Source organism: Bufo gargarizans, chromosome 2 (genome assembly GCF_014858855.1).
Source record: "Bufo gargarizans isolate SCDJY-AF-19 chromosome 2, ASM1485885v1, whole genome shotgun sequence".
Lineage (NCBI taxonomy): Eukaryota > Metazoa > Chordata > Amphibia > Anura > Bufonidae > Bufo > Bufo gargarizans.
In genome coordinates, this window is record NC_058081.1 from 369,295,200 (window position 1) to 369,307,608 (window position 12,409).

The 12,409-nt window shown below is 50.5% G+C and overlaps 1 protein-coding gene and 1 long non-coding RNA gene across 2 annotated transcripts in view; one reads left to right on the plus strand and one right to left on the minus strand.

Moving 5' to 3' along the window:
- The window catches only part of LOC122928172, a 37,806-nt gene that overhangs the window by 11,349 nt on the left and 14,048 nt on the right, over positions 1 to 12,409 (minus strand). The gene's annotated exons all lie outside the window — the stretch shown is intronic.
- DPYSL3 (dihydropyrimidinase like 3) overlaps positions 8,913 to 12,409 on the plus strand; it is a 139,988-nt gene continuing 136,491 nt past the window's right edge. The window contains exon 1 of the mRNA XM_044280738.1: positions 8,913 to 9,322. Coding sequence (XP_044136673.1) covers positions 9,002 to 9,322 — 321 coding nt within the window. The 5' untranslated portion in view covers positions 8,913 to 9,001. The remainder of the gene's footprint in view (positions 9,323 to 12,409) is intronic.

The following is a 12,409-nucleotide window of genomic DNA, read 5'->3' on the forward strand; positions in this document are numbered from 1 at the left end:
TCACCGCTGGCCACGCCCCCCGTCGCCCCAGCAACTCGCGCCTCACCACCGCTCCCGCCCCCACTCCCCACTAACCCTTTCCTTACCAGTCCTGCCCAGCCAAGCCTCTTCATGGACGTCCTCCCCCACCGCTGCGCTCCTCGTCCGGACTGACTTGAAGCAGGCATTGGCTATTCGTTCAGTCCTATAAGCCCAACCATCCCATAACCTCCACCCCACACCCAGCCCCCATATAAATAAAACACACCACACCACTGCTTGGATTTAATCGGCCACAGCAGCCGTTTATTAAATAAATACAACATAAATATAACATGAGTTAACCCCTGACGAGGGAGGTCCTAGAAGCCCCAATAACTTTATAAGCACTGGAACACCTGCGTCTCCATCTTGCCCCCAGCCGTTGAACCAAGCTCGGAGGCAGCAACTGATGGACGCGTACTTAGTTCCTATCAGCTCCTCAATGAGAGTCCAGCCCCTCCCGCGGGGCCCTCCCATCCTCAAGTACCACCATATTTCACCACTTCAAGGACCTCCCCCGCCTCCAAGAACGCGCAGCTTGACTACCTCAACCCTGCGCGTCCCTCCACATCCGCAAAGCTATCTCCACTCCACTCTGGAGCCCCAGAGCCCACAAATCCGTACCCACCGCATTCAGGTGCACCCCATCTGCCCTCCAAAACGCACCCTCACCCTTCTCCAATACCTCATGCCGCACCACCACACCACCATTCCTCGCCATAAAACGGCCCACCGCTCTGTTCACCTTAATCCGAGCCTTATTCAGGCTCTCTACCGACCTCGCCCCCCTCCACACCTTACGCGGCACAATATCAGACCAGACAACGATAACCCCCGGAAACAACGCCCAAATCCTGAGCAAGTCAAACTTGACATCCCGCACCAATTCCCTAAACGGACGCTTCCCTAAATCATTCCCCCCCACGTGCAACGCCAATACATCAGGAGGACGATCTAAACGAACGAAACGATGCACCTCCCTCAACACTCCGCCCCACAACATACCTCTGACGCCTAACCACCGGACCGTAGCCAACTCCGGACTCACCCCCAACTGCCGCCCACTCGGCCTCACATCCGCTCTAATCGCACCCCAGAACACATAGGAGTGCCCCAAAATCCACACCAACGCCGCCGCCATTCGACCTGTGAACACAAAAAAGGGGACAAAATCAACATCACCTCCCACCTCCTTACTCTACAACAATGCAGGCCGCACATACGATCTAAAGCGAACCGACTCCCAACGCCCAATCCGCCTAATCACCTCCTCACTGGCGCCCGCCCTGGCTGCCTCAGTTGCCGCACCAATTCTGAATGAATGCCCAGAATAATCCTTGACCGACACCCCCAAAACCGTCAAACATTTTCTAAAGACCGCCAGAAACTGAAACCGAGACAAAAAGGAACCATCCTCATGCCTCAGAAACGGGACCTCATCCCTCCCCAGCCTCGCGCCATACGATTCCGCACACCTCACCGGGCACATACTACACCCCGGCACCGCAAACAACGTAAAACGCAGCCCCCTGCCCTCCTGATCCGTTTTGGACCTGCGAATCCGAATATGCAACATATCCCCCACCCACTCAACATCCTCGCTCCTAAGGCCCCCCGCTCTCCTAACACTCCCACACACCAACTCCCCCAAGCGAAAAGCCCCAAAGAACGCCAAAGCAAACGCCGCCTTAAAGAGCCCTAGCTCCCACCCCGAACTACAAACACCACTCAACCTGTCCCCCATTCGCACCAACAACTCAAAAGACACCGGCCTCCGACAATCTGGCACCCTGCTCGCACCCCTACGCCAACCCTTCAACACCTGCCGCACCAAAAAACTCTTAGTCAAATCGGCCAGCCCCCGCCACTTAAAACCAAACGCTATACCGGAAACAAGATGATTCACCCTGGACACCGACCACCCCTCACTCTTCAACTGCCCCAACAACATCAACAACCGTACTTCGCCGTCCACTCCGCCAGCTCCCCACGTCCCATTCCACGCCTCCCAGGTCGTCCACGCCTTACCATACTCCCTCCAAGTACCCGGACTCAACGAATCCCTCAACAACCCCATCACTTCTCTTCCAGGATCGCCCACAGCCACGCCGGACACTGCAGGCCCTCCGCCTCCGCTTCTGGCGCAAGAAGCCGGAACCGCTCCCACTGCAAACGAGAAAGAGAATCCGCCACTGAATTAGCCACTCCAGCCACATGTTCCGCCACCAACCACATGTTAAGCGACAAACACCGCAATACCAAAAACTGTAACAGCCTAACCACCGGCGGGGAAGATGCGGACAAACTGTTAATAGCCTGAACCACCCCCAAATTGTCACAATGAAAGCGCACCTTCCTGTTTTTCAATTTCTCGCCCCACAACACCACCGCCATCACAATGGGAAAAAGTTCCAACAAGGCCATGTTTCTTACCCACCCCCGACTTACCCACGACTCTGGCCACGTACCCGCACACCATTGCCCCTGGCAATAGGCACCAAACCCCACCCCCCCGGACGCGTCGGTATATAACTCACAATCCACGCTATCACACAACTCCCCCATCACCAAAGACCTACCATTGTACTGACCCAAAAACTCCGCCCACACCCTCAGATCCCCTTTCAACTCTTTACGTAACCTGATAAAATGATACGGCACCGACACCCCTGCCGTAGCCGCGGCCAACCTTCTACAAAAAATTCTACCCATCGGCATAATTTGACAAGCAAAATTCAATTTACCTAACAATGACTGCAACTCCCGCAACCTAATCTTCTCCCTCCCAATGGCCCTATCAATCTCCTGACGCAAATCCACCAACTTATCCTGGGGAAGCCTACACTCCATACGTTCCGTATCTATCACAATCCCCAAAAAACACAATTCCGTCACTGGACCCACCGTCTTCTCCTGCGCCAACGGAACCCCAAATCGCGCAAAAACCGACTGCACTGTATGCAACAACAAAGAACAAACCCGGGAATTCGCCGGCCCTAAACATAAAAAATCGTCTAAATAATGGATAACGGAGGCACAACCGGAAACTTCCACCACTACCCATTCCAAAAAGGTGCTAAAGGTCTCAAAATATGCACACGAAAGAGAGCAGCCCATCGGCAAGCACCGATCCACAAAATATTCCCCCTCCCAAAAACAACCCAACAACCCCATGCTCTCCACGTGTACTGGAAGCAGGCGAAAAGCCGCCTCCACATCAACCTTAGCCATCAACGCCCCCTGCCCCAACCGCCTCACCCACTTCACAGCCGCATCAAATGAGGTGTAAACCACTGAACAAAGATCAGGATCTATACCATCATTGACCGACGCACCTTTCGGGTAAGACAAGTGATGAATGAGCCGAAACTTGTTCGGCTCTTTCTTCGGCACTACCCCCAGCGGAGACACCCTCAACCCCCCAATCGGCGGCTCTTTAAACGGACCCGCCATCCGCCCCAACTCCACTTCCTTCCCCAACTTCTCCGTCACCACCTCCGCATGAACAAGCGCAGACCTGAGATTCTTAAGAACCACCGGCCCCGCCGTGACAACCGATGGAATCCGAAAACCAAACCTAAAACCATCCCCCAACAACCCAGCCGCAACCTGATCCGGGTACCTATCTAGGAACCCCTGCATCTCTTCCACCCGCACCGGCGTCCGCCCCTTTTCCAGAACCATCCCCCCCCTTATTCCGTCCCCCTTTGAAACAACGGTTAGCGCCATGCGCTCCCCCACACCCTGTGCACTCGTGCTTAAACTTGCACTTGGCACCAAATCTGCAATTTCCTTTGTTGAAAAGGAAACACAACCCTTTAGCCGATGCCGCTGCCAACGCCCCCGGGGAAGATCCCCCGGACTCCCCCCGAAAGGACTGCCCAGCCCTAGGAGCCGCCGTCACCCTCAACCACAACCCAATATCCTTATGATCCCACCGGATATCAGGCCTAACCGCCTTACGCTGCCGGAACTGCTCATCGTACCTGAGCCAGCCCACACCCCCATAAACTCTATACGCCTCCCCAATAGCGTCCTGGTAGCAAAAAAGCGCCGAACAACATTCCGGAGCCCTTTCCCCAATGACACTTGCTAATATGGCAAACGCCTGAAGCCAATTAGCAAAAGTCCGTGGGATCAAACGGTGTCGCCGCTTCTCCTCCTCCTCTTTCTTCCCTTCGTCCTTCTTTCCTCTATCCAAATTAAACCGTTCTAACGGAAGCAGCGAGAATATCTCCACATACTCGCCCTTCCAAATCTTTTCCCTCACCTCCTGCTTCAAATGAGCCCCCAGCGGCCCCTCAAAGCACACATACACCTCACCGCGAGCCCTATCATCCAACCTCTGCCCCTCCCCTTCTCCACCCGCCTGCGTCTCAACCGACACCGACCCCAACCCAGCCGCAACCCCCCGCGCACCAACCCCCGACCCCGGCCCCACTCCCCACCCAGGCGCCGGAGACCCCCCACCAGCTCCCATCCCCGACAACCATCCCGCCAATCCCCCCAACAACTGCCCCAAACCCTTACCAAACTCTCCCATGGTCCCCCCCCCACCCGCCGGGAGACCCTGCCCTAACATGGATCCCCAAGCAATCTCACCAGGCACCACGGGCGCTGTGACTCCCGCTGCCGAAGGTCCTGACTCCTGCCGCACGGACACCGCTCCATCATAGCTCCCGGACGTCGACGGCTGCTCCTCCTGGACCACTTGCACGACCCTCTGCACCACACTGGCCGGACACCGAGCCTCCGCCACTGCAAGGGGACCTTCATCCACGCTGCTCAAATCTTCTCTGGACCTGCGCCGGTATTCGTCCTCCACCAACGCAGTCCGAGGGACCCGATCCTCCTCAAACAGCCGAGTGGACCGCCCGCTAAAGGAGGGACTGGGCCGGTCCACCGTTCCCGGTCCCGAATCCTGCTGCACAGCCGCAGGGAGTGGGGGAAGGAGCGTCCCACTCCTCACAGGGCCCCGCCGCGTATCGGGATTCCTCCCGCGGCGGGAGCGGCTCGCAGAAGCCCTAGCGGCCGCTCCCCGCCGCCAAAAGTCCACAGAGGGGCTCCCTACTCGGTGCCGGGTCCGGGGGGTGACCTCAGGGCTTAGGCGCGCCGGCGGAATACCACGCCGCGGCCGGGCAGCCCGAACATTAGGGGAAGCCACAGGAGCAGGTGAAACTAAGCAGGCACCAACCTGCTCCTGCAGCCAGCCAGGCCCCCTCACCTCCGCTTCCCTCCTCAGCCTCTCCAACATCTCCTCCACTGACAGACCAGGCGCCGACATGCTGCTCCGATTCCGTCTCCTGGCCAGACTGCACTCACTTCCGCCTCTCTCGTTCTCCTCACCGCTGGCCACGCCCCCCGTCGCCCCAGCAACTCGCGCCTCACCACCGCTCCCGCCCCCACTCCCCACTAACCCTTTCCTTACCAGTCCTGCCCAGCCAAGCCTCTTCATGGACGTCCTCCCCCACCGCTGCGCTCCTCGTCCGGACTGACTGGCTGGGTTTTGGGCTGGGAAATAAAAACCAAGCCAGCACTTTCAGCTGTGGTGGATTATCCTCCATGACAGAGGAGCTGAGGAGTCTGTGGTTTGAGACACTGAGGCATCTATTTGTGAGAGCCATAGGCTGGGGAAACAGGCCGCTAAAGCCTGCTGTGGACTGTGGGTGAAAATCATCTGCTGACCAGGTGAAGTCTTTTTGCACTGTGAACTTTGGGTGGTGAACAGGCACCAAAACTGAACACTTACTTTTGGCTTGTTTTCTGGCTATGTGTGAATAAGCACTGAACTTTGCTTTACAACCTTGTTTTTGCCTCTGTACTGCGTCCGCTTACCCTGTCTACCAGAGCGAATCCCCACAAATGTAATACATGTTTATATGTGCAGTTAATCAGACATGGGAAATATTTCTGTACTTTTATTTTTATGACCTGGTATTCTATTCATTTTCCCGGCACAAGATCTCAGCCCAAGTGGGCTCTTATGGTTTGGGCACAGTGGTACAAGCAGGTGTGAAGTGGGCACTGTACATAAAGGGATCAAACCTTTCACAGCGCAGTTGTGCTGAGGGCTCTACATAGTCTATATTCAGCAATTTATTCTGGTAGCCTACTTAATGATCTAACATGATGAAATGCCGATGGCCATCAGCATCTGTCTCATACCAGTTGTTGTGACCACAAAGTAAATAACAGAAGGACAGAAAGTTAAAACATACCATCTTTTATATATAAATTGTCCACCTTAAAACAGAAGCCAGAAGTGGACAAAATAAATGGGTATTCAGATCAGAAAAAGTGAATGTCGACATGTCTACCACTGAATCATCAAATGCAAGAACAAAATCCATGTGGTATATTCTCTGAGATATACTGTACTGTACGAGAGCAATAGTTATATACCAGGACCAGAGATGGTGAATCCAGGACAACCAGATGGATATCGAACACCCCACATTCCCACATACAAGAGAGAAACAAGGATACCTAGAGGCCTATTAGAACTTCCAGTGCACTCCTGACCAGCTCGTCGGCCCCATAGGCTGATTTTAAATAGTGTTAGTATATAGCTTGGCCTGCTCCCCCTCACTCACTGAAGCCACATGGCACCAGGAGAGAGATAGTGTGTGGACTCTCATTGCAGTCCTTGGTGACCATGTGGCGCCGGGGGTGGTGTGGAGTGGGCCCGGCATGCATGCTGGTAACTGCTTTCCGTGGATATAATGGAAGCCATTTTGGCACAAAAAATGACAGAAATTCAGTCGGATCCAGCATGTAAGTGGAACCTGCACTTTCTGAATTATATGATAGCCGTCATGGCACATAACAGGTAAAATTTAGTGTTAGGAACCCGTCTAACTAGAGATCGCCTTGACGTGCAGCAGACGGGCTCAAATAATTTTGTACAAAACGATTTGCCAAGCATCTCTAACTTATTAGTATAGTATTTGCAATTTTGTACTTTATTTGGTTTGCAGTGAGCTGTTGCATTGCACTTTATGTCTAACAGTCTTGTTCTCAGCCATAGCAACGTGCCCCTGCGCTTTGGGATGTGCTGACTGACCCCCTTTTTCTTTGCAGACTGTAACCCCTATAGTTACGCCATTTCCTCTCCTTTTACAGTATAGAACGGACTCAAATTCTGGACTCCATACACCCCATAGAAATTAGATGTATATCAGCCAAACCTGACGAGTGGGATTTGTCGACCATCAAATATCTATGGGGCTTCCACTCTCCTGATGGCAGATGGCAGTTTCTGGCTGTTGAATTCTTGGGATCTGGCTGTGACTAACTTGCCTCTCTCCATTCATAACACACGTATAGTATGCATGTGTATGTGGGGAGTGTGAGATAGCTGTCAGCTGACCATCAGTTATATAATTGTGTATAGGTGACCCTTAAAGGGGTTGTGCAATAATGTGGGGGTTTTGATAAACTCACCCACTTGACTTGACCTGTAAAGGGAAGATTGCTCCTTCTCTTCCAGGCCCGCAATTCTCAGCTGGACTCCCTCACTGTAAACATCCAGTTTTACATCGCCACAGCCAATCACCGGCCGCGGAGGAGATCGGATGCCCTTGTGTCATGTGACCCTTTGTCATGATGTAAGGGAGCTGGCCAGTGATTGGCTGCAGGCGATGACAAACCGTATGTTTACAGCAATGGAGCCCAGCGGAGCATCACAGGCCTGGAGGAGAAGGAGCAGAGAGCAGGCATCAAGAAGTTGATAAGTAATCTCCCGTGTTTACAGGTCTGACCAAGTGGGGAGGTTCCACTTGTGATGCTCCACACATTCATGGTGAATGAGTGAAGAAGGGGTGTATGTCCGGGTTCAGCTCTGAACCCGAAGAACCCCTTTAAATGCCCTCAAAGCTCTCGTATGACCTTATGGGGGTACAAATTGTAAAATGAGAATAAAAAAAGATTAAATTCTAAAAATCGGAAAAGATAATTTTTTTTAAAAAGCCACACTGCAGCTTTTAGCTCCGCTCCTGGCAACCATAACCTATAGATCACTATATAAAAATTACCTTATGGGAAGGAAATATATTCTTAAAAATATTTTCGTTGTACTTTGTATTATTAAAAAAACAGATCATTTCCTCCTCTTTTTATGTTTTTAATGTAAATTTTTTTTAATAAATACTAAAAAATACAAAAATAAAAATGACATAACAAATAAAGCATTGTGTATCACTGAAAAAGGCTCAATTATTATTACTCATGTACTTAAAAACCAGAAAATTACGCCTGGTCAGAAAGGAAGGTAAATGGTCGGTCTTGAACTGGTTAATGAAAAAGTATCTGCCCTTACACTTGGGAGTGAGTTATCAATGCTGTCATCTGTACAATTCACACGCTGGTAAATATTGTGCCAACTGCATCAACGTGGTAGGCATGGCATCGTATGCGTGGTGGCACAACTCACTAGTTATACATGTCTATACCGCAGGAAAGAAATGGCACATTATTTCATAACTCTGCTAATATCAATACTTTTCGAAATTGTTAAGGAAAGCAGTAAAGTGGCAAAACCTATATGGGGGTCATTTATCAAACTGGTGTAAAGAAGAACTGACTTGGTCGCTATGGGCAACTAAGTCAGTCGTACTTTACACCAGTTTGACAAATGACCCCGTGATATACTGGACTCCATGTTGGAATAGTGAAGGTGTGTAGTGGTTTCACCGTGCAGCATCCTGATAAACAAGTGTATTTCTATGAAAAATGAGGAAAAACAGTGGAGGCATGCAGCCGCCCAGCGTGACATGTGCAGCTATTCCTGTCATAGTGTCATGGTCACTCAGCACAGGACCGGCGACCTCCACATCCCGGGACTCTGCCTCCATGCATTCGTGTCACTGAGCGCACTGCAGGCTCACTGGCGCCACCTCTGGACGAGCTCCGCAGCTGTTCTGCTCCTGTCCCTGCCCGCAGCACGGTGCTCGCTCGGCTCCAGCTCCTCGCTCTCCCAGCCATGGCATCAGGCAACAGGGGATGGGACAAGGAAGACGACCTGCCAGCCTACCTAGCTCGCCCGGGCACGGCAGACCAGGTGCCCCGGGTGAAGTACGGGGGCATGTTCTGCAATGTGGAGGGCGCCTATGACAGTAAGACTATAGACTTTGACTCGCTCAGTGTGGGGCAGAGAGGGGGCAGAAAAAGCAGCGCTGCTCGCCCAGGGGCAAATGCCCAGGCTCCGGAGAAGACAACGGGCAGCAAAGAAGCGGAGAACCACGGGGTGGAGATCAAGACGTCTGCGGGGAAGGAGCTGCTGCAGAACCTCAGCGAGGACAAGGTAGGAAGTGCCAGAGAGCCCGCTGTACCATGCACTGTGTGTGAGGTGATAGGGTTCCTGCCAGCTCAGTCCATAGGCACCTGGTAAATGTGGGCATTGTGCCCCCTCTGTACAGTTCTATGGCTCGGGGATGAGAGCAAACTTTCTTCTCCTGAGTCTTCATTCTGTAAGATCTGTGCTAGTCTTTGTTAGTCTTAAAGGGGATCATCACCTAAAATGAAATCTTATGCCACCTGACACTATTATGTCTATTAGCTCAGATCAAGCAAGCCATGGCTCCAGTCTCCTGGAAATGCCAGATAATAGAGATGCCACCATTTACCAGGCACACTGGTCACTTTGAGATCACCATCCACTGCTCCAGATATGCTCTGGTCTTTTTAAAGAGCCCATACACCAAACACAACCATCTGATGGAATATTCCAGACTTAAACGGTCAGTGAAATTTCGGATGAGTGATTGGGGGTGTCTCCTGTCCACCCAGTGTATGAATGAATTGGCTTCTTTGTAACTATCATCTGCCGCCATGAAGTGTCGCTCAGCGCACCTGACGGAAAGGGGCATGCTATTCAAGTGAGCGCCAGATCCCCACTATTCTAGCAATCACTTATATTCAATGATGTCATAACTTGTGGGTTCACTTTAAGGCTAGGTTTACACAACAACATAAGTCGCGTGACAGATAGGGCACAACTACACTGCAACACGTGTCTTGCGACATTTTGTCGCACCAATGTCGCGCAACAATTTTTATGATAGTCTATGGTGTCGAAATGCGACATGCTGCGACTGCGACATGACAGTCGCAGAAAAATCCATCTCGATTTTTTTGTGACTGACGCAGTCGCAGCATGTCGCATGTTGCAGTGCGACACCCCAGACTATCATAAAAATTGGTGCGACAAAATGTCGTGTGACACATGTCTTCGTGTAGACCTAGCCTAAAACTGCCTTTTGTTCAGCATGTCTGTCAGAGGCTCAGTTTCAGGGCGTCCATCCTTGACAAAATGCGGCCAAAAAAGTCCATCATACGGTAAAGTGGCCACCTGACTGGACCCCATTATAATCAGTGGGGTCTGTTTGGTTCCCTTTGTCTCAGTCATGTTCCGAATCCAGCACTTCTGTTATTTTCATTGTCCTACTCCTCTAATGGAGCTGAATGACAGAAGTTTTTATCAACACATTTTACGATATTCTTTCATAGGCTTTGGGGATTTTTTCATCTGGGGCATCTTCCAGGGTTAGTAAAGCATAACTATCTTCTTCAGGATCCAGTGCTGCACCTGTCCATGGGTTGTATCTGGTGTGGTTGCTCAGCTCCTTTGGAGTAAATGGGACTGCAGTACCACACACAGCCATATACAACCTACGGACAGGTGTGACGCTGTTTTGGGGAAAAGATGGACATTTTTCTCTAGTCCCAGACAACCTTTGTATGGGTTCAGTGGCGTACATAGAGAAGTAAGGGCCCCATAGCAAGGATCAAACCAGGCCCCCCACACAGGACAGAAGGGTTTCCACCTAAACCTCTTTTCAATGACCCTGGTCTGCCGCTATGGTAGTTACGCCCCTGTATGGGTTGACAAATCAGTCTGACTTGTAGCCTGGACCACCCCTAACATCATTTTTTCGGTGGGAAGGTCCGCATAGGATGGAAAAATATGGCACAAACCTAACTGCAGATTCCACCTCAAAATCCACGTGTATAACATGCCGGTTTTGCCCCAGTGTAGACATACCCTGTGAGCTGTGAGGGGATGGTCCAGACTACAAAGCAACAGCAAACTGATTTCTTACTTTATCTCAGCAAGTTCAAAACTCATGAAAGAATATTAGACATTTGTCCTTTCTTATGTTATTTTATCTACTGATTAAAAGTTGGGTTAAGAGGGGACCTAGAATTTAAGGCCTCATTCCCATGGCATCGGATGAAATCCATCCCTCAGCACACAGTCATCTGCACTGCTGTACAGGAGTTCACAGAGACCTAGTGTAGAGCTCCACAACCTCCACGGCTCTGACCGTCAATATCAGATCAGTGGGGCTCCAACTTCTGGTAGTGATCAGCTGATTGAATGGAACTGAACAGAAGTGAGCTACAATTCCAGTCTGGTAAACAGTCAATGGAATGTGGTGCTTGCAGTTTGCTAATCGGTGGGTGTTTTGGGAGTCAAACCCTGATGGCCTTTCCTAAGGAAATCCTTTAGCTGATTCTCTGTATGACAAATCATTCATGGTCAATTTTCTCCCATGTTGACCACCTAGCACAGTGCTCTCCAACCTATGGCTCTCCTGGTACTGATACAATGAGCTTGGAAAGCCTCTCGTAGTGATTGCGTGCCTTTGTTCAATATGAAACCCATATGTCTCGATTATTATTATGGTCAGTGTGGTCTATTGATGGAATTATGGTGTTCTGGAGTAACTTCCACTAATGCTGATATTCTCCCTGACTCAAGGGGTTGTCTCAAGAAGATAACCCTATCCATATGCTCTATTAGGTCATATGGATATCATAGAGTAGGGTCCTAGGCTAGGAAGCCCCCTGTATGAGCCATAAAGGAGAATGATCTGTACAATTGGCTCTGGTTCTGGTGGTTTCAAGCCATACTTGTATTACATGAATGACCTTTCATCAACTTCAGATAAAGTCCTATTAAATATGCATATACTATGGAGTTTAACCATCCCTACAATCCATATACATTGTTATTTTATTCTGCGGATAGGAAAAATGAATTCTTAGGGACATGGTTTCTTCAGCCACAAACCTAAATTATAGAGGCAATAAGATTTCCTATACAAGAAGATACTACTGCATGGAAACACTTCAGGCCAGTGCGTAAAGTAGTCCACACGTAGGTACACTGAGATTACAGTGCCATGTGTTAGTTTTATTCAACTGAGAATCGAATTAGTAAAAGATGGTTCTCCATTGTGGTGAGTAGGGTCAATGGTCTAGTAGTCATCTTGTGTTTAAGGTTTGTTGGGTGTTAGGTTGGTGTCACACACTGCCTTTTGTTGCTGTTTTTGATGCAGTTTTTTGAGCCAAAAGTGAGTTGAGAAATATGACCTTAGGGTTAATA